The sequence below is a fragment of the Acanthopagrus latus genome, chromosome 14 (assembly GCF_904848185.1).
Source record: "Acanthopagrus latus isolate v.2019 chromosome 14, fAcaLat1.1, whole genome shotgun sequence".
Classification (NCBI taxonomy): domain Eukaryota; kingdom Metazoa; phylum Chordata; class Actinopteri; order Spariformes; family Sparidae; genus Acanthopagrus; species Acanthopagrus latus.
In genome coordinates, this window is record NC_051052.1 from 20,117,168 (window position 1) to 20,144,368 (window position 27,201).

The following is a 27,201-nucleotide window of genomic DNA, read 5'->3' on the forward strand; positions in this document are numbered from 1 at the left end:
GTACACACCAACCTGACAACACATAAATATCATGGCATATCATATCATAGGTCATGTCATATATTAGAGTTTATTACTACATTAAAACCTTTTTCTCTTTCCTACCGTTTCTACCCTCATGTTGATTATAAACATTAAGCAGTACCCTGATCTCCTCTTCTGGCCCATTTTTGGCCCGGGTCGGCCTGATTTGGCCTTCTGTCGGCCTGGTTTGGCTCACATGGTGCAGGATTTGTCCAGCGGTGGGGGAAGAGGTGGAGTGCTGCTCTTAGGTGGGACCATCGGTTTGGGCCTCAGGGCCGGGGGTCGCAGCGGAGCCCCGATGCGGGCGGCTGCCACGGGCTTGAAGGAGCCCAGAGTGTCGGGGGAAGGGTTGGACGGTCTGGGAGGTCCAGGCGGAGGTCCGGGCAGCGGGCTGATGGGGCTCAGAGGACTGAGAGGACTCGGGGTGCCGGGAGTGCCGGGTGTACCGGGAGTACCGGGGGTCCCGGGTGTTCCAGGTGTGCCCGGGGTGCTGGGGGTGCTGTGGGGGCTGGGAGACTCGGAGGAGCAGGTGGTGATGGGCCCGTTCTTCACCTGCTCCAGAGTGTCCAGAACCACGTCTGGTGCCGGCCGGCAGCCCTGACGCTCCAGCTGCCTCAGCTCCCCCAGAGCCACCGTCACCGTCTCCTCGATGTCCTGCAGGAGGAGAGAAGGAGTCCATGAGGAGAGACGAGGAGAGAGGGAGGAGGGAGAGAGACGAGGAGAGAAGGAGGAGGGAGGGAGACGAGGAGAGAAGGAGGAGGGAGGGAGACGAGGAGAGAAGGAGGAGGGAGAGAGACGAGGAGAGAAGGAGGAGGGAGGGAGACGAGGAGAGAAGGAGGAGGGAGAGAGACGAGGAGAGAAGGAGGAGGGAGGGAGACGAGGAGAGAAGGAGTCCATGAGGAGAGATGAGGAGAGAAGGAGTCCATGAGGAGAGACGAGGAGAGAAGGAGGAGGGAGAGAGACGAGGAGAGAAGGAGGAGGGAGAGAGACGAGGAGAGAGGGAGGAGGGAGAGAGACGAGGAGAGAGGGAGGAGGGAGAGAGACGAGGAGAGAGGGAGGAGGGAGAGAGACAAGGAGAGAAGGAGGAGGGAGAGAGACAAGGAGAGAAGGAGGAGGGAAGGAGACGAGGAGAGAAGGAGTCCATGAGGAGAGAAGTGTGTGTGTGTGTGTGTGTGTGTGTGTGTGTGTGTGTGTGTGTGTGTGTACCTGTGTGTGTGTGCGTGTGTGTACCTGTGCCAGTGTGTCGGGGTCCAGGCCTCTGGAACGATGGGAGTCACTGAAGCCGTGCTGCCCGCTGCTCGAGCGCCGGATGGGCGTGTCCTCCGGCCTCCGCAGTGAATCATGCCGGCTCACCGTCATGGTCACCGCGGCAGCAGAGCGGCGCCGGCGCTCCGGGCTGTCAAGAGGCGGAGTCAAACCCTGACCCCGCCCCAGCAGCAGCTCCCGGGGGCTGAAGTGACCCGTCACCGGCGGGGAGCTGCGCTCCATCACGCCTCCGTTCCCGTGGCAATGGCTGTCGTTGGAGCGGCCGAGAGGGCGACGGAACAAACCTTCAGTTCGCTTCCTCCTGTGGCTGTCGACAGGAAGTACAAACACATCAACTCATCAATGATTCTGGAGTGAAGGACGATCAGGCTGCTAAAGAAGCAGCAGAAAGATGAAGTGGAGGAAGATTTCGAACATCTGTACGTCTTTCAGGAGCTTCAGACTGGGAGGAGGGGAGGCTAACTGGTTAGCATGCTAACTTCACATCTTTGTCTGTTTTGATTGAGTGAGAAATTACAAACTGTATTACAATACTTGATTTTTTATAGTAAATATGCGCATTTTCTCTTTAATTTACCTCTTAACTGTCATTACCACTTTAATTTAGGAAAATATACATTTTTCTCCCATATAAACTCAAAGTGTTTTGTTTTCTATGCTGACATACAAACAGAATGTAAGTCAAGTTTTCAGGACTTTTACTATGTGTAACGTGTGTTCACGTTGTTGTTCTTTTACATTTACTTCAGTAAAGTATCTGAGAACTTCCTCCACCACATGTTTCTTCTCTGAATCCGCTCACTGAACTTGGATTTCCATCTCAGACTTGTTTTTTTGGGAATGACTGAGAATGGAAGCGCGAGGTGTCTGCAGACGGAGTCACATGAGAGACAGCTGCGATGACAGCCTGATGAAATTCTCAGGTATTTTTAGAGGCGAGAGAAGAAGCTGTGGGATGAGTTTTGAAATACTGAAACAATCTGTTCTGTGGTGATAATGGAAGGCATCTTACATGACAGACCTGTTGTAGGTCTCAGGGGGTCTGATGTCGGTGGGGGAGCTCAGTTCGCTCCTGGACCTCTTGTCGTCGGTGCTGCTGCTTCCTCCGTCGCTGTCCGCCTTCTGACTGACCGTATCCGACATGACGTCGGCCCTGAACACAACGACAGACAGCACACACTCTCCATCAGGACAAATCAGGCCGGAGACAGGAGAGCTGGACTAACACAACACACCAATCATCAATTAACCGATCAATAGCTTGTGGTTAGCGACTCGCTCAGTCCAGTAAGTCTGCTAATAAACAAGGAGGCGATCCAGTGAGCGCAAATCCTCCTGAATCCATCGCTGCAGCTGTCCACGGATCAAACGGGCCAATTAGAACAAGAACTCGTGTGATCAGCTTGTTTAATGCTGCTGTGACAATAACAGGTGACAGACGATTAACTACAATACGTGAATGTATTAAAATTTATTGTTTACGAGTAATCGAAGTTTATGTTTTTATAACGGACGTATGTTACAGAAGCCAGAGAGCAGCGGGGAAAACATCTACATCAGCATCTTGATTCAGATCCCACAATTCTCTCTCCACACACATCATTTATCATTTATTATCAAATCTGTAGGAAATTTTGTGATCAACGAAGCGAACAGAACCACAGTTTGGGCCGTAGAGGCTTTTAAGAGACAAGAGCACCTTTAACTCTGCCATAACGTTCATTTTGAGTTTAAACTTCTGGAGGAAAGCGAACAGCAGTTATTCCCTCTTTTCCGACTCGACAAAAATGAAATTTAAGAATTATATTTTAGATATTTTTACACTTGACAACCAGGTCAGACTCATTTTTAATGGATTTTAGAGATTTTACATGAAAAAAATAAACATTTTTGACTAAAACTCAATGTCAAAATATCTTCCTGGACTGCTAGACTGAGAAACACCTCAGATCAACATAAATATTTGCTAGTTTTGCAATTATCAAATTCGAATTATATTAGAACTTAGAACCTTAAAGAACCGTAATCAGTTTTTAATGTATTTTATTAATTTGTATTGTCTGTTCTATCTAGTTTTTGTTTAACCTTCAGTTTTACTAATAATAAACTGGAAAATTAGGAAAATGTTATAATAATTTGAAAAAAGAAGATAACATTTCAGAAATAATTGATTATTTTGCTGTTTTTAAAAAAAAAAAGATTTTTCATGTGATTTGTTGACAGTAATAAAAATACATGACACATTGTGATCAGAAGGTATGGATTAAAGGTGTGTGATCACTCGCCTGTCCTTCACCACGATGTACTGGTGAGGCACCAGGCCGTGGTTGCCGTTGAGACGCCCCTCCCACCAGTCATGTGACGCTCGCTGGAAGAGCTGCAGGGACGCTCCCTTCTTGAAGGAGAGCTCGCGGCCCGACCGGCCCACATAGTCGAACCTCGCCACCGCCTCCACAGCCTCCCCCTCTGCCAGAGAGACAGACAGACAACAGAGGAGGAGGAGGAGGAGGAGAGGAGGGGGGGGATGAAGATAAGAGCCAGACGTGGATATAGAGGTGAACCTGAACTTGTCAATCAGCTGTCTCTGCCGCTTTGTTCCTCCCACCGCTCGACCAATCAGACAGGAGCATTAAAAGCCGGTCTTTTTTCCTATTAATTCAGATGGAGGGAGAGATGAGGGAGGAGGACGGGGAGCGGAGAAGGGAAAAAAGGAGGGAGGAGGGAGCAGGAGGAGGAGATGTCTCCATGGCTGCTGTTGCCGTAGCAACCCTTCTCCAGCAGGACACAGAGGGGCGGTGAGCGTGGGCGGTGTGTGTGTGTGTGTGTGTGTGTGTGTGTGTGTGTGTGTGAAGGTCAGGGGTCGTGCGTACCCTCGTCGCTGGTCTGGGTCTCGGTGCCGCCGTCGGGCTCGGCCTCCTCCAACGCTCCCGGCTCGCTGAACGGACTCTCGCTGCGGGAAGAGAAGAAGAGGAGAGAGAGAGAGAGGCGTCAACGTGCCGTCCATTCAGCGACGGGAACAAAGAAGAGCAGGACGCTCGTACAGATGGAGACGAGAGCTCATCACAGTCTGAGGACGCTTCACGCAACAGCGCGGCGAATAATGTCAAGAGTTTAGTTTATAACAGAAACACACAGGGAGAGAGCGGCACCTCATCAGGTGAAAGGTTACACCAGCAGTAATGTTCACAGCGGGCCGGCGCTGATGTTTCATGTTTAAAGCCATTAAAAGTGAGCCGAACTAGCCGTTAGCACTTCCTGTTTGGTGGACCTGTGGACTTTCACACAACTGTCACTTTGATCCTGACAACAACTTAAAAATGTGATTTTTCTAAGGCAAGTTCTGCAGCGTCTCATTTATTTGTGATGAACATGAGAGATAACGATATTCTCATGAAGTCACGCTGAATGATACGTGAGGATTCAGACGGTTAATCTTGATGAAAGGTGGAAACAGGTGACGCAGAAGAATCGTAGTAACACCAGGATATTAAAAACAAGATGAATCTGATTAGCGACTGATGAATAACTCATTATGACGGCCGTCACTCTCACCAGTACTGGTCTCCTGTCATACACTTCTCATAAACGGGCCCGGGCAGCTCCTTGGTGTCGGGGAAGATGTTGTCGTGGTTCAGGATGACCGTTTTGATGACCTCATTCACGTGCGCCTGACAGGCCACCTGGTCCAGAGCGTCCGGCGTGGGCAGGAGGGTCGGGCCGAACACGATGGCCAAGTTCCCAGCATCCATCATGTTCTCATCGCTGTACTGGGAGAGGCTGTGCGAGAGGAAAACAGATTCATTTAAAGCAATTTATCCCATTTCCTGCCAATTTTAACCCCATAGCTCATCATGTGGTGGTCTAATTTGTGTTTTCCAAAAAAAATAATTGCTTAAAATGTGTGTGTGTTTTTTTTTAAATAAAATACTGATGATTTCGTTTCTTTTTTCCACACTCAGTCTCTATTTCTATTTTTTCAAGGATGTTGTCACCAGTTTTCACACGACCTGGACACAAAATACTGATCGAAACAGAAATATTTTTACTCTCCGTGACAGTGAAGCTCCTGGTTTAATACCACTGAAGCTGAACGCACTTCACAGGCCTGCCAATAATCACATTAATACATTCAGCTTGTAGATCACACCTGCACATCACACCTCTCCATCCCGCGCCGCTCTCTCATTCTATATTTATTTGAGAGGCTGCGGAGGTAAAACGAGCTCCGTGCTGTGAGTGTGCACTTCTAACCTCCTTCACTACCAGAGAGGTTTGAAACCACGCGGGACGAGAGGAGCAACTCTGGGAAAACGGAAAGAAAATGGGAGCGATTATCATTATCACTGTGAGTGGATTCACTCACTGGTTGAGGAAGGCGAACAGGTAACGCATCACCACCAGCGTCGCCCTCGGGACGCCCAGCAGGATCTTGCGGATGCACTGCGCTCGCTCGTACATGTTCTCGATTCCTGCGGTAAGAAATGCACAATCAGAACAAACGCAGACAGACGGACGAACAAATCTGCTGCTGCTGCAGAGAGGATGAGTTTCAGAAAGACAAAGAGGCAATTAAGAGAGACAAAGACGAAGAAACTGAGAAGGAAAGTGAACTGATGGGCTGAAGATTCAATCTTGAGCGCTACGGCAAGTGATGAGGTGATTTTTGACAACGTTTCAGTCAGAAAACTCAACATTTAATAGTAAAAGTGGTCACTTGGTCACTAACTCGAGCGCGTTTAGTGGATTATTATACTGATCCAGACTGACTGATGGGCTGAAACTGTAACTGAGATATTAATAATGCAATTTATCTATTCCAGGCAAATCATTAGCATCATTAAAAGTATGCCGAATTAGCCGTTAGCAGTTCCTGTTAGCAGCGTATTCTCTGACTTTCAGTTAACTAACAGTGAATTAGTTTCATATTAAAGAAACTCTAAAAACAAGACAATTCTAAGGCAAGTTCTGAAGAGTCTCCTCTCCGGAGGTTCTAAGCAGATTCATGGAGGTTTATTATGTTTTTTCCTATTGTAGCTTGTTAGCTGTGCTGCAGGATTGTTGGTGTAAAAGCTGTGACACATGAGAGGAATGTTTTGTGTTCGGTTCTAAGAGAGGAGTCGAGGATACAAACGGACAAACGGTGCAAATCTGCACTTATAGCGTTAGCCACCGTGCTAACAGAGCTTTATTTTCCCTCTTCAGCATCTTTTTATTGAATGAAATGGAGCTTAAAAAACAAACAAAATGAAAGAGGAAAATAACTAAAACAACAGACAGAAAACTGAGAAACTCTGAGCCGGAGTGAGCTAACAGTTAGCCCCAAACTGACGCCGCGCTATTAAAGGGCGTATACGTTGTTTCACATCAGCGGTTAACAGACGGTGTCACTCACGGACGCAGGAGATGAGGTCATTGAAGCGTTCCTTTGGAAACAGCGGGTTCTCCAAACCTCTGAAGTAGAGCTTCAACACGCCGGCCACAGAGTTGATGTCGTGGTTGCTCTCCTCGTCGATCAGCGGGTCGTTACCTGAAACACAAACGGGGAGTTCAGCCGCATCCTGACACACCTGACGCACCTGACGCCGTCGCTCAGCTGACATTCTCACCTCTCTCGAAGGAGTTCTTGATGTCGTTGACCTCCACCTGCGACCCCGACACCCGGAATATACCTTGATGTTGAAGACCTGAAACAAACGAGTGTGTGAAGCAGAAGCAGGAGGAAATCTTTACAACTTCTGTCTTTACTTTGTGACATTTAATACCTTCTACATGTTTCATATGAGGAAGCTAAACTCAACGCTTTGTAAGACTTTTTAATCCATGCAGACATCGATAAGTAGCGCCACATATATCTCATCAATAACAGCCGATCGGACCTGATCAGTGACACTCACCATGTAGGTTGATGTAGCGGATGCAGCTCTCCACAAGCAGGGGTATGGCTTTGGTTGAATCCTACAAGCACAGACATTAAATACAACATGAGCTTTGGTTATTTTCAGTTTGTAGCAGCTCCTGGTTCTGATTCTTGACACAATATTTGAGTCTCAGAAGCTTCTGACTTCTGACAGTTCACATACACATTTCTTACCTTCTTACCTGTCGTGCTGTGTATCCATCTAGATAGACGTCTCTAAAACGTATCTACATGGATAAATAGCTCGGCAGGTAACAGGAAAACTCTCTGATTTGGGGCTGAACTGTCCCTTTAACAAATTCCACAGATTTGAATTCTTATAACGCTCCTCAAAGAAACTAATCCAATTCATAAAACAAACAAAAATGCTCTGAGACCTCACACATCATTATTGTACTGTACATGTGATATTTGATCATTTTTAGCATCTTTAAGGATATAAAACAATAGACTGAATGAATGCAGATTCAAACGTTTGCTCTTTTTTTTTAGACTCGTAAAACATTTAGAAGAGTCTGAAGTATTCTGACGGCGCCTGAGAGGAAAATCCTGGAGCAAAAAAACGTAAGAAAGTAGATAAAACTTGTCACTCCGACAGGAAAGATTGAAGGCAGCTTGGATAAAATGGTATCCTGCCTCCTCTGATCTGAATCTCAGAGACTGTAGCTGGAGTGTAAAAGCCTGTCGGAGGTGAAACTGTACCTGGTGCTTGCTATGGGAGTTCTTCCGCCCACGACTGTAACGAGCAGAGAGAGGAGAGCGTAAGAGGAGTGTCTCAAACTTGAAGTGGTGGGAAGTGAAGCGATTATTAACATGAGGAGGAAATATGAAATAATAATAATACCTGGTGGTCAACAGCTCGGCTTTATATCCTGCAAGAACAGGAGGAGGAGGAGAGAGTCAGAGGTGCAAGAGACGAAGACGAATGAGAGACAGAGTTTATTTTGACAGTCTTACCTTCAGCTAAGGCTTTCTTCAGTATGTCATGTTTGGCCTGCAGTTTGGAAATGAGATTACTGCCCTCAAGATACTCGCGGAATTTCTGAGGATCAAAACAAAAAAGACAGAAGTTGAGTTCACCGTGTATCTCGTGTCTTTAAATCTGAGCGTGAGCCCGCGCTGCTCCCTCACAGTGAAGTAGAAGAGCTCCGTCTCCTGCTGGTTGGCCCGTCTCTTGGCCAGGCTCGGCTTGTTCAAGTATCCGTCCGACACGCTGGACTTGACCGACTCGGAGGACGGGCTGTGGGTGAAGCTCTGGGAGACGTCGTAGTCGTCCAGCACCGTCATGTCCTGCAGGGTGGTCAGGGTGGCGCCCCAGGTCTTCTTCACCTGGACGTGGGAGACAAGAAACGTTGACTTTCAAATTGGGATGTGTGTCGGCTTTCATCAAAAACACGCCAACTTCGTGACAAGGGAACTGAAATGCACCTCTTAAAACTCTTAAGACGAATGCCGAGTTTACAAGAAGGCCCCAAAAATTAAGATTTAGTCAAAAACAGCACTTCACAAAGTTTATAAAATTTCTCCAAACTCAACAACTCACAAAATCGGGCGTTTTTATAAGGGAGTCTGGGGGATTGCTCTCTTTTTTCATCTCCTTGCTGCTTTGACCTTTAATATGTTGTCAGAACGATCTCAGGTTGTTGTAAATGACTGTAAATAACGATCAGTCACCCTGGTCGGTGTATCGAGCTGTGACCGACCTCCCACATCCCTCTATTCTAATTTTCTGAAAACATCAACATCTGGACCAAACAGAATCTGTCTGGATTTTTCCCCACAAGACCATTAATGTAGCTGCACCAGCTCTCCCTGTCAGATATTTCATAATCTCCACAACAGTGTCCCAAAAAAAATAAAAAATCTCACCGATTTACTAAATTAAAATGTTTTTTTTTTTTCCTGACAGTTACAAACTTTCCACAGTGTCGTGGTAATTTATGCTGCTCTAATGGGGTGATAATGTGGCAGATGTGGTCTGTTATAAATAAACACGCGCCATGTGACGGCGACCCGGCGCTGCAGTCCGGCGGCGGCGTCCTCGCTGTTGTCGCGGAGCAGACGGGAGCGTTGTGAGCGCAGAGGGCAGCTGTTAACTCGCCCTGAAGGGCATAAAAATGCTGAAGGAGTCCGGATTAATGAGCTGCGTCTGCACGTCTCAGCAGCTTACACACACACACACACACACACACACACACACTCCCTGATTATCATGTACAAATAAAACACACCTTTACACTCATCATCCTCGCTGTAAGCAGAAACACACTTTGCATGCGTAAAACAGGGCCGGTTGTGCTTGAACGCTCACTTCATTGAATGACATGTAAAATGAAACTCCGCCCCTGAAACGATGATTCATCCCTGACTGGTGATCCATGAAGCTTTGAGCTGCAGTGAAATGTGTTAGCTGACAGTCAGGAGGATCTACGTCTTCTCAGCGCTCACTGATGATGTCTTATGCTGCTTTTCCACCACACCTGATCTACCTGCCTGAAGGTGTGTCTTAAAACAATGACACTCTTGTCTCAATCCCTGCAGTGCTGACGAAGTGGCTCCGCTGATTCAGCTACAAATCATTTCCTGTAACTTCTTCATGATAAAAGACATCGATTAAAGCTTTTATTGTGAAGCAGCCTAACAGGAAATGGTGTGTTTTCAGCAGCAGTCACTGAACACACAGTGAACACGTGAACCAGCAAATGCATAGACACTGTCACTTTAACCCTGTACTGTTTCCATGTTGGCACATTAAAAGTATGCTGAATTAACTATCAGCCCTTCCTGTTTACAGTGTATTCATTGATGTGCAGACTGTTATCACTGGATTACTTTAATACTGAAAAAAACTTAAAAATGTGAAAATTCTAAGGCAAGTTCTGACAGTGAACACATTCACTCAATAGTGAACGTTGAAAAGACGGCTCTCCTGTCTGTGTTTTGACTTTTATTTTGGTGTTTGTGCTCAGCAGGCCGCGTTGTTTCAGCAGCATCTCATATGTTTTGCATTTTCTTTAAGCTCCCACTCTGACCTCTTCGTTCTCGATCTTCAGGGACGCCAGGCGGGTCTGGAGCTGCGTGAGGCGGAGGGTGAGCTCGGCCTGGAGCTGCGGCTGCGAGGCAATCTGGGTCACCTGACAGGAAGTGGAACAAGATCAGAACCATCAGAACATCGCTGTCCAGAGAAACCACACGCCATACCTGTGATCATGTGCAATGAATGATCATATTATTTTAAACATCTGGTCGGTGTACTGACTGCGTCGCCCATGTGGGCCTGGAATCCGAAGCGCTGTGGGGGGCAGAAGGCGGTGGGGTAGAGGCCCAGCAGACGCTGCCTGTCTCGGGCGGGGTCCAGGCCCTCCACGGCCCCCTCCAGCACCTCCAGACCCGCCCTCCTGGAGGCTTCAAGGCTCAGTTCGGCTGATAGGTAGGTCCTCAGAGCCCGGCTCAGACTGGAGTGGTACCCTAGGTCACAGCACTGAGACAAAGATGGAGGAAGAGTTTCACGTTTTCACAGCTTTCAGACAGTTTTTTTAAAATAATCTGTGCCGGAAACGTTCAGCAGACTCACGTCTATGATGTCGGGCAGGTCGTGGATGTAGTACTTGAAGACGGAGGCGTTGGTGGCCTCCAGAGTCAACAGATACTCATTCCTGGCTTTAAGAGTCTTCAGTTTGTTCTCTGAGTACTTTGCCTTCCTCTAATGAAGAAACAAACACACACGAGATGAAGAAAACACCCGTTAGATTGTTGGCCGGTACCCAGAATCCATACATACGCCTCCACAAGCTCATTAAAGAGAAGGACGCTCCCGAATTTCCATTTTATACAGTCACGAGTCTGTCGCGTTTTAATCACCCATCTGTGAAACAGCTATCCAGTTTCCAGAGCGTCAGGTAGAAACTATCATAAGAGAAGTTTATTAAGATCATTTACAAAATAGTTCCTCTACTAAAAATCAGTAAGAAACAGTCACATGTACCTTTAAGAGCAGATGATGACATGTAATATGAAGAAATAAGACTCAAGCTTTACTCACACTGGATTTATTTTTTTTGACATGATCTGATTCAGTCAGTGATTTTAATCCCATAATTACACCTGCAATTAACAGTTTTTTCCGTGAACTTGCTTCTGTCCTATAATTTAAATCTGATCCGGAGCATCATCTTCAGACTTTAAAGTGGATCACTGAGATTTTTCCTTGACGAGCAGCTTGTGGTTACAGCTCAGTGTGTAATCTGACTTTTGTGTGAAAATGGATGAAGGAACAAACCAACATACGTGTAGGTTGTTTCAACAATTTAAGCCATTGAAGAGTAAGAACCCATTGCAGCTCGTTAAATGTGGATACTGCCATTTTACGCCTATATTGTTTCCATGTTGGCACATTAAAAGTACGCCGATTTAACTATCAGCCCTTCCTGTTTACAATGTACTCGCTGATATGCAGACTATTATCATTGGATTACTTTGATACTGAACAAAAACTTAAAAATGTGAAGATTCTAAGGCAAGCTCTGAAGCGTCTTTTTTTCCACCATTCGAAATCAGATGCATGGATGTTTTCTTTGCAATGCATATCAGATAATAATATTCTGAGTAGGTACAAGTCATAGAGAAACTAAAAATATGTGTATCATGTCTGTGTGTTCATATTTGTCAGAGTTGTGACTCAGAGGAGACGAACACCTTCGACAGTCGCCAAACTCAGCCCCGCTCCTCAGACTGAACTGAGAAAATCTACGTTTAAAGCCTTTAACCTATATTTGTTTACATTTTGGCACATCAGCGGCATTAAAAGTAAGCCGAATTATCTGTCAGCTGTTCCAGTTAGTAGCGTGGCCATGATTATTTGGACCGTCATCACCGGATTAGTTTTATACTGAGGAAAACTTAAAAATGTGGAGATTCTAAGGCAAGTTCTGAAGCATCTTTTTGTCTATGGATTCAAAACAGATTTACAGACATTTAGTCCAGATGCAGATCTGATGTAATGATATTATTTGGAAGTGTAATCAACGCTGAATCTAAAAATATGTGTGTCATGTCTGTGTGTTCAGATCTGACTGGGTCATGACTCTGAGAAAAGGTGCGATTTTGGGCAAAAATGTCCCTCATACAGTATCTTTGTGATTTTAGATGACACCTGAGAGGAAAGGACAGGTTGTTTCTCTATCTTTGCACCTTCTCTTGGCTTCTCAGCAGGAAGGACAAAGTCGTACCTTCTCCCTCATCTTCTCCATCTTGCGGGCGGCGTTGCGTCTCTGATGGCGTTCTTCTATCCGCAGTCCGAACACGGGCTCCCCGCCTCCGCTCGTCCCCGTCACGCCCTTCACGCGACCCTCCTGACGCTCCGCCTCCCGCAGCTTTGTCTCCGCGCTGATCGTCTCCACGTGGTACATATGATATGTCTTCATCACCTAGGAGACAGCAGCCCATAATCACACAAATGGACCCAAAAAAAAAATCAGACTGCAGCGGCCGAATGTTTTTTACTCCTCAAGGTTATCAAGTCTGCTCTAATCTGATGTTCAGCGTTTGGACAGGAAGCTTTTAAGATGAGCACTCTGACTTCATATAAACCGTTAACATGAGACAGACGAAATCAGAAAACTTCCTGCTTTAAGGCTCTTTGCAGAGCTGGAAATAATGTCAGACGTGAAGCCGATGTTTCCTGACAGCCCGAGATAATAAAACCGTCTCTGAATGTGAGGCAGCGAAGAACTTCTCCCTGGATATGAAAATACGCCTCGCTGACTCCTTCACTGGCCCAGTTTGTGTGTTGTTACACTGTCTAATTCATTATGCACGAAGAAAATGTACTTTAATTATATTCAACGTGATTTATCCGCCTTGTCTCGGGGCTGTGAGATTACTTTTAAAACTAGTCAGTCACTCCTGTTATCTGTCCTGAAAAATAAAGTCTGAATGTTTTACTTTTGTGTTATCCTCCAAATAAATCTGACCAAACTAAACAAAGTGGATTGTTTAAAATCAAATCACTGATCACAGAAAGAAATCTGATGGTCAGAGGGAACGACAGAAAGGTTTTCCTAAGCCATAGTTTTCTTCCTAAGGCATTTTTTTTTGGAGTTTGCTCCACTTACGGTGTAAAGCTCGTTCAGAAGCTTCATGAGGTCCTCCTGAAGCTGAAAGATGATCTCCTTACTCTGAAAGAGACGAAGAAGAAGAAGAAGAATATATGAATACACACGTTCACATAGTCGTACATCAATTTCAGATGTTTCTGAGTTAACGTTCCGCCAGACTTGCGATTCTTTACTTGAACTTTATTTTTACAGAAATGTTTTGTGGTCACCTGACTTCCTCTCGTCATGGTGGTGAGGAGGTAACGACTGTTCCTTTAAGATTATTTGTGCTAATATTCAGTGTGTTTCATTTATTATCGAGCTGTAACAGTCTGATCTCGACTAATTTCACCTAACAACAAGCGTCTTCCAGCAGTTTTGAACCTCTGAACGCCTCACAGATTTTTTTCATTTCAGCCTGAACTTATTTTCAGATTTCCTGTCCGGTCGAGTCGTCTTGCCTCCTGGACGGAGAAGTTTCTCCTTCAGTGTCCTGCAGACTTTCTTCCTTCGCTGCCTTCTGTTCGCCGTGCGTCCATCAGATAAATTAACGTCCGGGCACAAACAAATGAATCCACAACTGAACCGGCGCCGAGCTCGATCCGTCTCCTGCATTAAACACAGCCTGCAGTTTGTGTGGCTGCATTAATATTACATTATGCTAAATGACTGAGGAATCCCACGATGGATGAATCCGGTTCCCATAGCGCCCGCTGAGGAAAAGGATCAGCTGAGCCGGTCGCCATGGCCACGGGGCTGTCAGCGTTGTCATGGCCACCGAGCCGTCCGTCTCCTCCCCGGCGTCCCTCTTCAGCGCGACTCTCTGCGAGACGTGATGGAGGTCTTTCTGCTTATAGCTGCCGGCGGCTGCTGCACTTTAGTTAGCATGAATAAAAGACGAGCCGGAGGAGAGATTAATAATGAAGACGGCGAGCTAAAGATGGAGACGGCGAGGAGCGAGCGCGCGCGCGCGTGTGTGTGTGTGTTTAATTTGTTAAAGTCGGAGGCGGCCTGACGGAGCTCAGGGGAACTCTGACTTTACTTTTCATTAGAATCAACTCTGGTGCTTAAAGAAGCCGTGAAATATGAACAAGCCCTGAAGTCTGCACACACACGGAAGCTCCCGGAGTACATTTACTCAGTTACTGCACCAAAATCCTCCAGTTATCTGAGCTTTGTTAGAGTATTTTCATTTAATCTCTCTTTATACTTTTACTTCTCTGGATGTCAGACAGAAATATTTTACTTTAACTTCACTACATTCATTGTAAAGACGTGATGGAATGTAACTAAGTACATTTACTCAGTTACTGCACTTAAGAGCTTAATTTGAATTACTTGTACTTTATATTACTTCTTCACTGAATTTCAAAAATAATTATTGTACTTTTACTTCACTACAATCATTTTAAAGATGTGATGGAATGTAACTAAATATATTTATGTACTGCAATAAAATACTGGAGATATTTATACTTTTTTTGAGTATTTTCATTTTCTGCGTCTTCTTTACTGAATCTCAGAAAGAAATATTATACATTTTACTTCACCACTTTTATTTAAGAGCAGTGATGGAAAGTAAGTACATTTACTCAAATACTGCATTTAAGTACAATTTTATGATCTTGTTCTTGATTATTTCCATTTGTTTCTTCTACTTTCAGACAGAAATATTGTATTTTTTACTTGATTTATGTCACTAAGTATATTTACTCAAGTACTGCATTACAATACTCTGGTACCTGTGCTTTTTAAAGTATTTCCATCACTAACATGCCTACATACACAGCTGAAAATTAAAAATGAGCACATTAGGGAGGATTCTGAGGGTTCTGGACTGGTTCTGTCGGAGCGGTCGGCCTGCAGCTCTTCTTCCTCTGAGGACATAAAAGCGTCTGACGCAGCAGATCATGTGACCTCTGTGATAAAACCTCTTTAAGGTGAAGTTTTACTGCCTATAAAACCAAACTTTTTACTGTAAATCTATATAAATGTTCCGGTCCGACCCGTCCTCCTCCTCCTCCCCTCCGTGTGTCGGCCTCTAAATCTGTCGCAGTCACCGGTAATAGATTGTGAAGTGAAGCATGCAGAAGACCGGCTGTGCAGGGAAAAAGGGGCGAAAAGCAAAAATCTAATAAATCCTCCAATTTCCTTTACATGTGTGATTTGTGTTGGAATAAAATGAGTCTTAAATCATGAATATTTAATCACAGAGCTGCTGCAGAGATTCATCAGAGATCAGAGGAGGGAATTATGTTTTCAGTCGGTGCTGAGGTGGAGTTTTATAAGCGGTGGAGGAAAGTATGACATACCAGGGTGCACAAATACCTCACGACAAGGAGAAGCAGGAAAATGAGCTTCAAATATTAAATGAAAAAAGTTCTCTTCACGCAGAAAAACGGCTTCTTTGCTGGCGTTTTTTTGGAGGATTGAGCCCTCAAAAGCTTATTTTCTTCAACGGCAGATTAAGGATCACATTTCTAGAGTTTTTACTGACACAACTACAAAACAAAATGGCGCTGGATGCAGGAAACAGCCGCTAAAAAGGGTAAAGGATAGCCCAGAAATCAGTTAGCGTGTTAGCATGTTAGCACATCCGATTCCCTCGTCTCAAAGTCTGTGAGTTTGAATCAGTTTTTGGTTAAATTCTTGAAATAAGATCTTTAAAATATATATACATGTTTTATCCATCATTAATGTCCCACAGTTTAACTGTGAAGCTCTTCATGTGCTAACAACAGTTAGCGGTTGCTAACAAGTGTCTGAATGAGACTACAGAGGTTGTCGGGGACATTAAACGTCCTCACAGCAACACGGAGACTCATCTACTCACTAGTCCGTCTTTACAGGCCACTTTAGTCCCACACTGTTCTAACTCTGACTTTACAACTTGTACACTGATCAGTTTATAGAAAACCTGGATAGTAATTGTGCAGTAAGACTCTTAGTGGTGGAGACGTTTCAGTCATGTTAGCTTCTTATTAGCATCGACCTCGATGTCGGCGTTCTGATACCGAGAGGAGAGAAGAGGTCAGTTTATTTGAATATCTCCAAACTTCTCAAGCATCTCAAGTTGTACAAAACATATCCAAAATGATCACAACCCAGTTTGATTAATATTAATAATTGCCCAATTACATAAAAAGTGATGGAAAATCACACAATCTGGCAACCTACGAGCTCAACATTTAATCCTTGAGATAAACAGAAAATTAATCTTTAACTCTTTTGATAATAAATAATCATTATTTCCAACACAAAAGTCATCAGCTCCAGTCTGTGTGAGGATTTGTTGCTTTATAGCATTTTACTTAATAATAAATCAATATATTTTTCTCTTAGATAAACTAGTGATTTGATTTCATCACCTCACGTTTGAGGCAATAGTGACGAGCATCTCTCTGGCAGGTTATAGATCAAAACAAGAGGAAATAAACAGCATAATGATCCATAATTAAATGAACAAGTAGTCGTTGTCTCAAAGCGCCACATGCACGGTCACATAAATCAAGACCGAAGCAGGAGGCCGAGGAAATGTTCTCATTAATCGAGTTTACAACAAGAGAAACCGTTTGTATTTTCAGGTGTCGCTCTCCACTCCGAGCTGAAGACGTAAATCTTTAACTACAACTCACAGATATGTTGCTTCTGCTGCATTTGTTGGGGATTTTTTACCAGCGGGAGATTATTAGTGGAACAAAAGAAGAAGAAGATATCTGAGCTCACCCTCTTCAGCAGGCGGGCCGAGTCCTCGCTGATGTGCGTGAGGCGGGAGATGACGTTGTTCAGGTAGAGGTCGCTGAGGGTGGCGTGGTCCTTACTCTCCCTCCTCACCTGGAGGAGAGAACGAGAGGGAGGAAGGTGGAGGATCATCTCCGGTTTCCTGATTTCGCATTTTGTGTTAATAAAAGGTTTAATGTAACCGCACCTGGTTTAGCAGCAGGTACCAGCAGTTGACTGGAGAGAGCAGGTTCTGATCTTTTCTGGAGGAGAGAGAAGAGATCCGGCTCGTGTTATCAGTAACTCTTTTGTAAAGGAGGTTATTATCAATTCCTCACAAAAAAAACCCTTTTTAAAGTTTAAATCTTCACAGGGAGCACAGAAGGTGAAAATAACGTCTTTAATGTCATTTTATGAGTTTCCTCATGGCTTCTAGAGACTCACGCGACACTGGACGAGCTGTAAGGAGCCATTTTATGTCACATTGGTTGTTTTTCCGTTTTAAAACGAGTCTGCAGGTACTTCAGCTGTTCAGGACCGCAGACTTACTTGTATTGCTGATGGTCTTTCGTGCTGCGTGTTTTGGCCATGAACCTCTCGGCGAGCTTCTCCAGGTTCCGGGAATACTCCGTCTCGATCTCGGACTTCTTCCTGAAGAAGTCCTGCAGGTCCTGGAGCAGCTGGACTCGCATCTCGGTCTGCTGCTCCAGACATCGCTGCTGCTCCACCAACTGGGCCCGCACATCTACACAAACACACACACACACACACAAAATGGATGTACGTTGTAAATTAGACACTTTGGCAATTTGTTGAACCGTGGCAGCAGAATAACTGGAATATTTCTGGAAGGCAGAGTCGTGACATCTATTAATCTTTCGCTGCACCTCCACAAAGATGGCAGATCATCTATCAGCGCTTTTTGCATACTTCATTCATCTCGTTCTTCGGCACCACAGGCTCTATTTTCGTGGCGGCACAACAAAACCAACACGAGCAGCGCGCCGACAGTTTGGTGTTTTCCTGACCTTGAGATTCTCTCTGGCTCAGGTGGGAGGTTCAGTCAGACGAGGCAGCACAAACACACATGTTGGTGCTTTAACACAAATAGTTCACGATCATAGTTTGTGCTGGGAATAGACGTCTCAAAACAACATCGCCGCCACATAATTAATATTAATATTTGGAGCAGCAACAACAGAATGACGGTTCAAAAGTTTCTTCTTCAGCTGATTAAATCTCTGCAGACATCTGGAGGCAGCAGGACACATGTTGATGAATCTGCAGCCTCTGATTTGGAGGAGCGCTGCGTCAGAGTGTGTTTACCTTCATTAAATCAGCCGCTAATGACTCCAGGAGGCTACAGGCTAAACACACACACACACACACACACACACACACAAACACACACACACATTAGACGGGTCAGTTGTAAATCTGCCTCACCGGTCCTGTGAGACGTGAACTCCTCTACGACTTCAGCGTTCGGTGTAAACGCTGCTGATGTCATGACTGAGCTCAGCTGTTTCAGAGCTACAAGGCCAATCTACGATCTGATTGGCTGACAGCGTATTTCATAATTACCACACCCTCTTGATCTATCAGAGAGTCTGATTAGTCCGGAGCTTCTTCAGGAGTTGACAGCTATGCGGCTCTCTGACGACGAGAGCCGGCGCTGAACTCAAAACTCGAATGTTCACGACCTCCTGCTTGGAAATGTGCAACAGAACGCTGTAAAAACTCCAAATTAAGCTCCGGCAAATCCATCTACACCGACATCAGGAAGAAGAGGACGCCACACGATAATGGCAGCACCCATCCGGAAGTCTTATCTGTGCACACTTGATAAAGGGGCATCATTTTGTTACCGTCAGTCCAGTTTTTGTGATTAAAAATTCAGTCTGAGAACAACATGAAGGTCTGAGACAATTCTCACGGCAATCCATCAAACGCGTGTGGAGATATTTCAGTCTGGATCTAATTGGTGGACTAACTGAGTGTGTGACTTTGCTAAATTTGAAATAAAACAGCGGAAAATATGAATCTCATCTTCTTTAAAACCCAAAGTGACATTTTCAGACTGCTTATTTTCTCTCCTTAAGAATCTAAAACCAAAGATACTCAGTTGACAGAGAGAAGCTTCTTCTTCTTCTTCTTCACTCTGTTTACCTCATAAAATAATGAACAGCTTCATTTAAATTGTTTAATTTTCAGTCGATTAACTAATCAGGTGATTGTTGTGCTCCGCCCCTCCTCTTTTCCTCCTCTTCCTCCCTCCACCACCACCACTCTCTCTCTCTCTCTCTCCGGCTCTTTAATCCTTTATAATTACTGATGAAGAACACTCTCCATTTTTCTCAGAGGAGTCACCTTGACTGACATCCTCTGACCGCAGAGAAAAACCTGCACACACAAACAATCCCTACATGCACACACACACACACACACACACACACACACACACACACACACACACACACACACTATCAGTCAGTCCTACAGTCAGCATGGTAATGCCTGCCTGGCTGCACGCTTCGCTGGTCGTGCTGTTTCAGAGCTGGATCTATCTGCAGCAGGAGGGAAGAGAGAGCGGCTACAGAATACACAATGATAACCCCACCTCACACACACACACACGCACACACACACACACACACACACACACACACACACACACACACACACACACACACACAGACACAAACCAATCCCCGGGGGACCCTATCCACTCCACTACCTGTTGTCTTGGCAACCACACACTGTGTGTGAACCATGTGATGAGGAAGGTGAAGACAAGAGCTCGAATCTGCCGCATCGACACACACGCACACACACACACACACGCACGCACACACACACGCACACACACACACCAGACATGCTTCATAGATCTCTATAGAGAAACACTGCTGTGGCCTTTGGTCCCCACAAGTCTATAAACTCTCTGTGTCACTGTACGTGTGTGTGTGTGTGTGTGTAGATATTGATCGCGGCGTTGCTGTTGTTAGCTTACTAATTTAAAATGGCTGCCATCTCACGTTGCTCTCACACACCGAGCGCGTGTTAAGCTGCAACACTTTCATAGAAATGAACGTCTGCTCCGCGTCCCCGCGGCGGTAACACATTTTACCCCCGGGGCGCAGGAATGCTCGGCTCTGATTGGCCGGTGGTCCCGGTGGTCGGCGGTTTAATCACTCCTCTAAATTGGTGTTGAGCCTCTGATGAGCTGCGAGTAATCATAGATACACAACTGATGCTTCATGCTCGGATATTGTTAAAAACTTATTGCAGCGCTTATTCGGTTTTTCGCTGTGAGTCGTGATGAAAGACCTAGACTCGTGTCTTCAGCCAGTTAGCTTAGCTTAGCATCAAGAATGGACAGCTAGCCTGACTCTGTCTGGCTTCATCAAAATTCGTTTGTTTACCTCACACACACACCGTCATGATCCTAGGTTTTTATTTCAGCTTTTATTTTGTAGCTTTTCTTTTCTTGCGTCACGTTTTACTCTCCACTTCCTGTCTTTGTCTGTTTTCCCGTCCATAGTCCGTAGTTACCGTTGCTAAGCTGTGATTGGATAATCACAACTTGGGGGAGGGGCTTAGCAAGTGGTCTTAAAGCCCAAGATGACGTCCTCAAATGTCTTGTTTTTACCTCGACCCAAAAATATTACCAAAGCTGAAAGTAGAGACCAGAAAATATTCACATTTAAGAAGATATGAAAAACTTTGTCTCTGTTTTAAATCAGTTTTAAGAAGATTAACAGGTTCCTGTAGTCTGCTGTCAGAAGGTGAATATTTAGTGTTTTAATATTGAGTTTTGTGAATTGTTCTATGCTTATTACAGAAAGCAGACTTCAGTGAACTTCTCTATATACGTAATTCATTGGTTTCATTTTGTTAAACTGCTGTATATTTAACTTTAACTTAACTGTTGTGTCCTTTTCCCCAAACGTTCAGTATTTCACCTGCAACAGTTCACAAACCAAACTCTTCAGAGAGGTGATGTATTTGTGTTTAATCTTATTTTGTGGAATAAAACCAACTAGCTGTCGGAGCTCTGTGCTGCTGCAGACTCCTGTTGATTTTCCAACAAATCCCTCTCATGCTTGCCGTAGGGACAGACGCCACATCAAAGGCTGTAAATGCAAAACTTTACTGCCGACAAAGTGACGTGAGACTCTTTACATAAACGTCTATCAGAGAGCAGAGCGGCGCCGCAAGACTCCCGATGGAAAATATCTCAACAGCTATCCGACAGACTGACATGAATTCATGTTCAGAGATTCGAGACTTCCTGGTGATGAGTGGCAGCGACTTTGGTGCGTCTCTGACTTTGCCTCTGGCGTCGAATTCCTCCTACAGTCCCAGCTGTACTTCTAGCGCTAATTAGCAAAGATTAGCATGCTAATTGTTAATGAACATGATGATAAACATGCAGGCGTTAGCATTTAGTGCAAAGCACGCCTCCATTGTTAGTCGGGATGTTAATGATTAGTCATTGTTGACATCAAATGGGCAAAAATACATTTAAAAAAGTATCCTGTTACAAGTCACAAGTACTTGCTTATCAAATATTTCAAAATAAAATACAAAATACTGAGAGAATGTCAAATTAAAGTATTTTCTTAACATGACAAATATTAATAGACCTTCTATGCAAACTGATATTATGACATTTCTGCCTTCCAGTAGCTTCAATATGGGCTCAATGAAACGTCCAACACATTTTATATATGATCAATAATTGATGATAACTGATTGATTGAGGCAGGAAACTATCAGTAAAAGAAATTCCTCAAATGCAGAACATGAATAATTTGACACCGTTACCCCTGTCAGCTAGTTAATCAATTACGGAAGTCTACGTGTGGGAAACACTGCGTTATTATGTTCTGATTTTCATTTTCCCTTTTTTTCTGCCAGTTTATGATCAATCAAATAATCACTTAACAATCAGATTAACTGCCTGTGATTCACTGATGATTAAAATAACCGTTGCAGAGGAGTTTGTGTCCGTCTGTGTCAGACGAAGAAGAAAAAGGAGGCGGATTCAGCCACCGAGGAGGCGAGATTGTATCAGTGAACCTGGTCGTCTTGGATCACAGTCGAGTGAACGTGAAAGGAGGATCTCCGACGCACTTTTTACCTTTTGAAGTCTGAAACGCTTCCTCTTAGAGAAACCCCCCCAAAGACAAGACTCAGCCTCTTTGATCAGAGGAGCTACAGTCAGCACTGCGAGGGGAAACGTCTGCAGACAGACAAAACACAAAATCTCCGGACTGATTCGATCTGAGAGCTCAGTTTATAGCGGGATGGTCCACACAGTCTAGGGTGAAAGTATGACACCTGCAAGGAAGACGAGGTGGGTGCACGTCCGTCAGATTTCAGCTTAAACGTTCTCACATTTTGCTGAATTTTCATATCTCGCTACGGAGTCGTGAGGAAGTTAAATGAGATTTGTTTCAATCGCCTCAGTTGCTCCACACATTAGTGGGATTACGGCTCAGGTCTGCCTATAACAAACTGGAACAAATCCCAAAAGTGTGTTGCTGCGAAACAACAAAACATTTAAAGTGTGAAAGAAAAAATGATTATGATGCGAAAAAAAAAAACCCTGGAAGTGATAATCACCCTGAAACGACGGGTGTCTAGACTTTCCTCTTTAAAGAGTCTGAGCTCGTTATCTTTGTGCGTCTACAAACACTCTCCGACTCTCAAATCATCCGATAATCTTCGCGCTGTATGTTGAGCAACACAAAGATTTAAACTCAAGTAAAACCTGCCGTCTGAAAGATAACATCTCCATTTTGTTGCCTCAAACGTGGTCGATTTAAGACTATAATTAGCTTTTTCTCCACAGAATGCAAGAAGACTAAAACATGACGACAAAGGGAAATGTCTGCGTTACCTCATCACAAACAGCGATGGACTGTCAGTGTTATATTCATGAATAATCAATCAATCAACTGTTGAGGCTATAAAACGTCAAAAAAGTCTGAAAAATCCTCTAAGCAACGTCTTCAAACTGCTTCTTTTGTCCAAACCGACTGTCCAAAACCAAAAAAAATCTTCAGCTGCTGTCAGAAATCAAGAGAAAAGCAGCAAATCTTCACGTTAAGAAGCTGGAACCGAACGATTCATCGGTTATTGAAACAGTCGGCAACAAATCAGCTGATTGACCGCAGCTCTAATTTTGAAGATGCTTCAACAACAGGTGCATTTTGATTAATTTAACACGTCGGACTGCCACTACAGATTAATTCAATTGTTGATTAATTTAAAAAGAAAGGTGAAAAATGCTCATCACCATCTCCTAGAGCCCAAAGTGATGTCCAACCATCCATCCAAAACAAGAAGACTCTTCATTTACCGTCAGAAATCTACAGAAAAAAAAATGCAAATCTTCACATTTAAGAAGCAAATGTTCGACACGTGTCCTTGAAAAATGACCGAAACGGTTGCCAATTAATCTTCAACTGATTGTTGCAGCAAACAGACGAGGAGAGAACAGCTGACGTCCAGTTTAATGATCAGTTTTCAGGACAGATGAAGCAGAAGAAGACTCAGATGATTTCAGATGTGAAATGATTAATCTGCTGATCATGTTCACGATTAATCAGTTAAACGCAGGAGGTGACGTCTCTTAGTTTACTGTCAGAAATGACAAAGAAAAGCAACAAATCTTCACATTTAAGAAGCTGAAAACTGGGCAGAAAAGACTCTGATTCAACTGTGAATCACAGTTGTTGACTTTTCCTGAATTTACCATCAATCCTCAAGCGAGCAGGACAAAGATTTAATACGGTGATTGATTTTTCACCGTTAGCTTCTCTCATGAACTAACATCGGACCAACAGATCGCTGACAGTCATCAACCTCAGAGCCCATTGTGATTTTAAAAAGACATAAGAAGAAGTTTGACCCCTCAGTGTTGCCGTACTGTGGCACGTGGAAAATGGTTGTATGAATATAATCACTGATCACCAGTTTGAACATCTGACTACAGTTTACTTATTTTTCACCTGTCGGGGAAAACGAGATGTTTGCAGACGTCACCTCCAACTTCTCATCAACACGTTTCGCTGCTTTGTGACATTTTCATCGACCGTTCGTCACTCAAGTCGAGAAGGAAACTGTCAAATGAATCGATGATGAAACTAATCATTAGTTTTGCGTCGTCTATTCTCAGATCTCTGACTTCCTTCCTTCCTTTTGTTTCGTCTCAGACGGTCGGTGACTGATTCATTCACCGTCCTCTGGAATGACTCATTACTCCGATCTCATCCATTCAAACGCGCTCTGTAATAACGATGGAGAAGGTGTTTGTGTTTATACATATATACGTGGTCTGTGTGATGTCACAGGAACAGGAAGCTCTCACGCCAGCTTTCCCCAGGTGGCCGTTACCGTGACGACCAGGTCCAAGGACACGGGGGGAGCAGAGTAAAGCGCTGGATCATCAGGCCTCCAGAACATCTTCCTCAGTGAGGAGTCACTTCATCATCCTCCTCTTCCACTCTGATTGTGTTGCAGGTATGCAGATGTGAGGTCACTAATCACCTGCACGCACACACACACACACACACACAAAACAGAGCAGCATCCCTCGCCAACGCCACCGCCGCATGCAGCAGGAAACACTTCATCTCTCCTCTCCCCTGCAGAGCTCTTTTCTTCTTCTCTCTTTTTTTCATTTGCATTTTCTCATTTAGACGATCCTCATCTCATTCAGACAGAGGAGAAGGAGGGAGGTGATGGAGCGCACACACACACACACACACACACACACACACACACACACGCATCGTCAGCACTGTGCATACTCTCCCCGCTACCTTTCCACCGGGCTCACCTCACCTCAGCGAGTGCGACCCCACCCCCTCGTGAGAAAAACTGCCGGCCACCTCCTGTTGTGTGTGTGTGTGTGTATACATTACACACCACCACCCTCCGGCATCGACCAATCAGGAGCCAGAGCAGGGAGGCAGACTTGGAAAGCACATAGTTACAACGCAGATCCATATAGGAGCCGCAAAAGAGGAGCAGGGGGGCTTCATGTGAGCGGTCATTTCAATGCAGGGCATCCCTGGGTGTGTGTTGGCAGCACGCCACACACACACACACACACACACACACACAAACAGAGATGAGTGTGTGTAAACAAGACACACACTCATCCTCACATGGGGGCTGTAACGCTCTCCATTAAATTTAATCACTCAAACTTGCAATTGATTGTGTGCAGGGAAGGAGAGAGGAAGAGGAGGAGATTTTCTGAATGGAGCAAACACACACATCCTCCTCCTCGTACTCAAGAGGAGACAGGCGAGAGTGATGGTGATGGTGATGGTGATGGTGATGGTGATGGCGATGGCGTGGGCGTAGGTGACAAGTGAATGTGGAAGTGTGAGGAGCCATGTGGCGAGGGGAAGAGGGAGGAGGAGGCGGGAGGACATAGGTGGCGCTCTAACGGTATCTGCAGGTGTGACACGAGGAAAGGTCGGACATTTTGAGCCTCCAGGTGCAACGATGAGGCGGCTCCAACGAGTGTCTAATCACGTGTTGTAGGTTTTTACTAAAAGGTCATTTGACGTGTCCGTCACCGCCCCGAACATAGCAGGGATGGTGGTAACCATGGCGCCCGAAGGAGGAGGAGGAGGAGGAGGAGGAGGAGGAAGAGGAGGAGAGAGGGGGGGTTGTCCCACGGTCATGCCAACCACTATCCCCCTCCTCCTCACCTTTAAAGTGTGGATCCAGTTTAGCATCGTTTAACTGCTCAGGTGATCTGATGGACACACACGCACGCACACACACACACACACACACACACACTGCTGCAGTCACAGCCTCAGAGGAATACCAATAGAAAGACACCCAGACGAGGACACACTCGCCTCAGGTCTGAGTGTACAACCCACCTGCTCACACACACACACACACACAGACTAAATAGATCAAGGTGCTCTGCAGAACACACACACACACACACACACACACACACACACACACACACCTCAGGCGCCATGCAGCACTCAGGATGAACCCAGAGATCCTGACGTCTCATGGTGAGGTGTGAACACACACACACACACACCCTGAATCCGGTGCACGGGCACGAGTGGCGAACATGCTGGCAGACAGGTGTGTGTGTGCGCGCGCGCGTGTGGGGGTGAGAAAAAGGTGGGTGTGACTGCTGCAAGAAAAATTGTGTGCAGGTGAAAAAAGATGTGGATGATGTAAAGCTCTTACCTTTCACCTGGCTCTCGTACTCTGCGAGGATTTCTTTGTCCTTCTTGCTTTTGTTGGAGTTTGACATGATGGAGGTATCGATTATCGATCAGGTGACAAGAAGAAGACAGTTACAAAAAATAAAAAATAAAAAATCCTGTTTTATTTCCCTCCGCGTGCACCGCCCGAGGCTTCACCCGCACACATGCTAGTTAGATCCATCCAGTGCCGCAGCAACACAGCCAGTAGTGGCCCCGCACCTCCACGCTGAGGAGCAAGAGGAGGAGGAGGAGGAGGAGGAGGAAGAGGAAGAGGGAGGGGGGGTGGGGGGGGGGATACCACGCACACTCAGAGAGGATTTACACACTCGTGACCGCAGCGAGGACCCGCAAGAAGCACCCGAACCTGAGAGGCACCAAATAAAAAGCTGCACAATCAGATGTTCCTCTCGTGCAGATATGCAATCACACCCGCGCGCATGCACGCACCGGTCTGCAGGGGAGGGAGGGAGGGAGGAGCGGGCACACGCCCACTAGGTACAGATGGACCACACACACATACACACACGCGCGCACGCGAACACACACGCGCAGACAGCACGCTGAGAGTCGGTGTTTGATGTTATCTTCACCCCGCCGTAACCTTTCACACATGCAGCCACGCACACACACACACATGCACGAACGCACGCAGCAGACTGGACCAGGCTGCCCTGGCGCGTGAAGATCATACCAACACCAGCAGATGATGAGATGCCGGTGAGGAAATGGGTGTGTCCGCGCCGGGGAGGAGGGCGGGATTTAGAGGCGTGATTGACAGCTGAGGTGACCAGTGAGTGACAGAGCAGCGGATCAGCGACTGTAGTCAAGTTTGATTATGAAGGAAGATTAAAAACAAGCTGTTGGTTAATAAATAATAATAATAATAATAATAATAATAATAATAATAATA

The 27,201-nt window shown here is 45.3% G+C and overlaps 1 protein-coding gene across 2 annotated transcripts; it reads right to left on the bottom strand.

Moving 5' to 3' along the window:
- Positions 1-46: 46 nt before the first annotated feature.
- Positions 47-27,091, bottom strand: LOC119032361 (SLIT-ROBO Rho GTPase-activating protein 1-like). Of its 2 annotated transcripts, none has more exons than XM_037121439.1 (23): positions 26,272-27,091; positions 17,572-17,767; positions 17,231-17,285; positions 17,029-17,136; positions 13,321-13,383; positions 12,436-12,633; positions 10,782-10,910; positions 10,467-10,688; positions 10,240-10,341; positions 8,339-8,536; positions 8,165-8,249; positions 8,052-8,079; positions 7,910-7,943; positions 7,185-7,245; positions 6,897-6,974; positions 6,683-6,817; positions 5,654-5,759; positions 4,843-5,067; positions 4,161-4,240; positions 3,576-3,756; positions 2,303-2,443; positions 1,255-1,597; positions 47-678 (listed from the first exon to the last, which is right to left on the bottom strand). In XM_037121439.1, exons 1-23 carry the CDS (start codon positions 26,336-26,338, stop codon positions 217-219), a joined length of 3,297 nt encoding a protein of 1,098 aa, XP_036977334.1. In that variant the 5' UTR covers positions 26,339-27,091; the 3' UTR covers positions 47-216. The 2 variants fall into 2 exon arrangements, with proteins under 2 accessions (XP_036977334.1, XP_036977335.1); XM_037121440.1 differs by having other exon boundaries at positions 2,312-2,443; positions 26,272-27,087.
- Between the last annotated feature and the right edge of the window lie 110 nt (positions 27,092-27,201).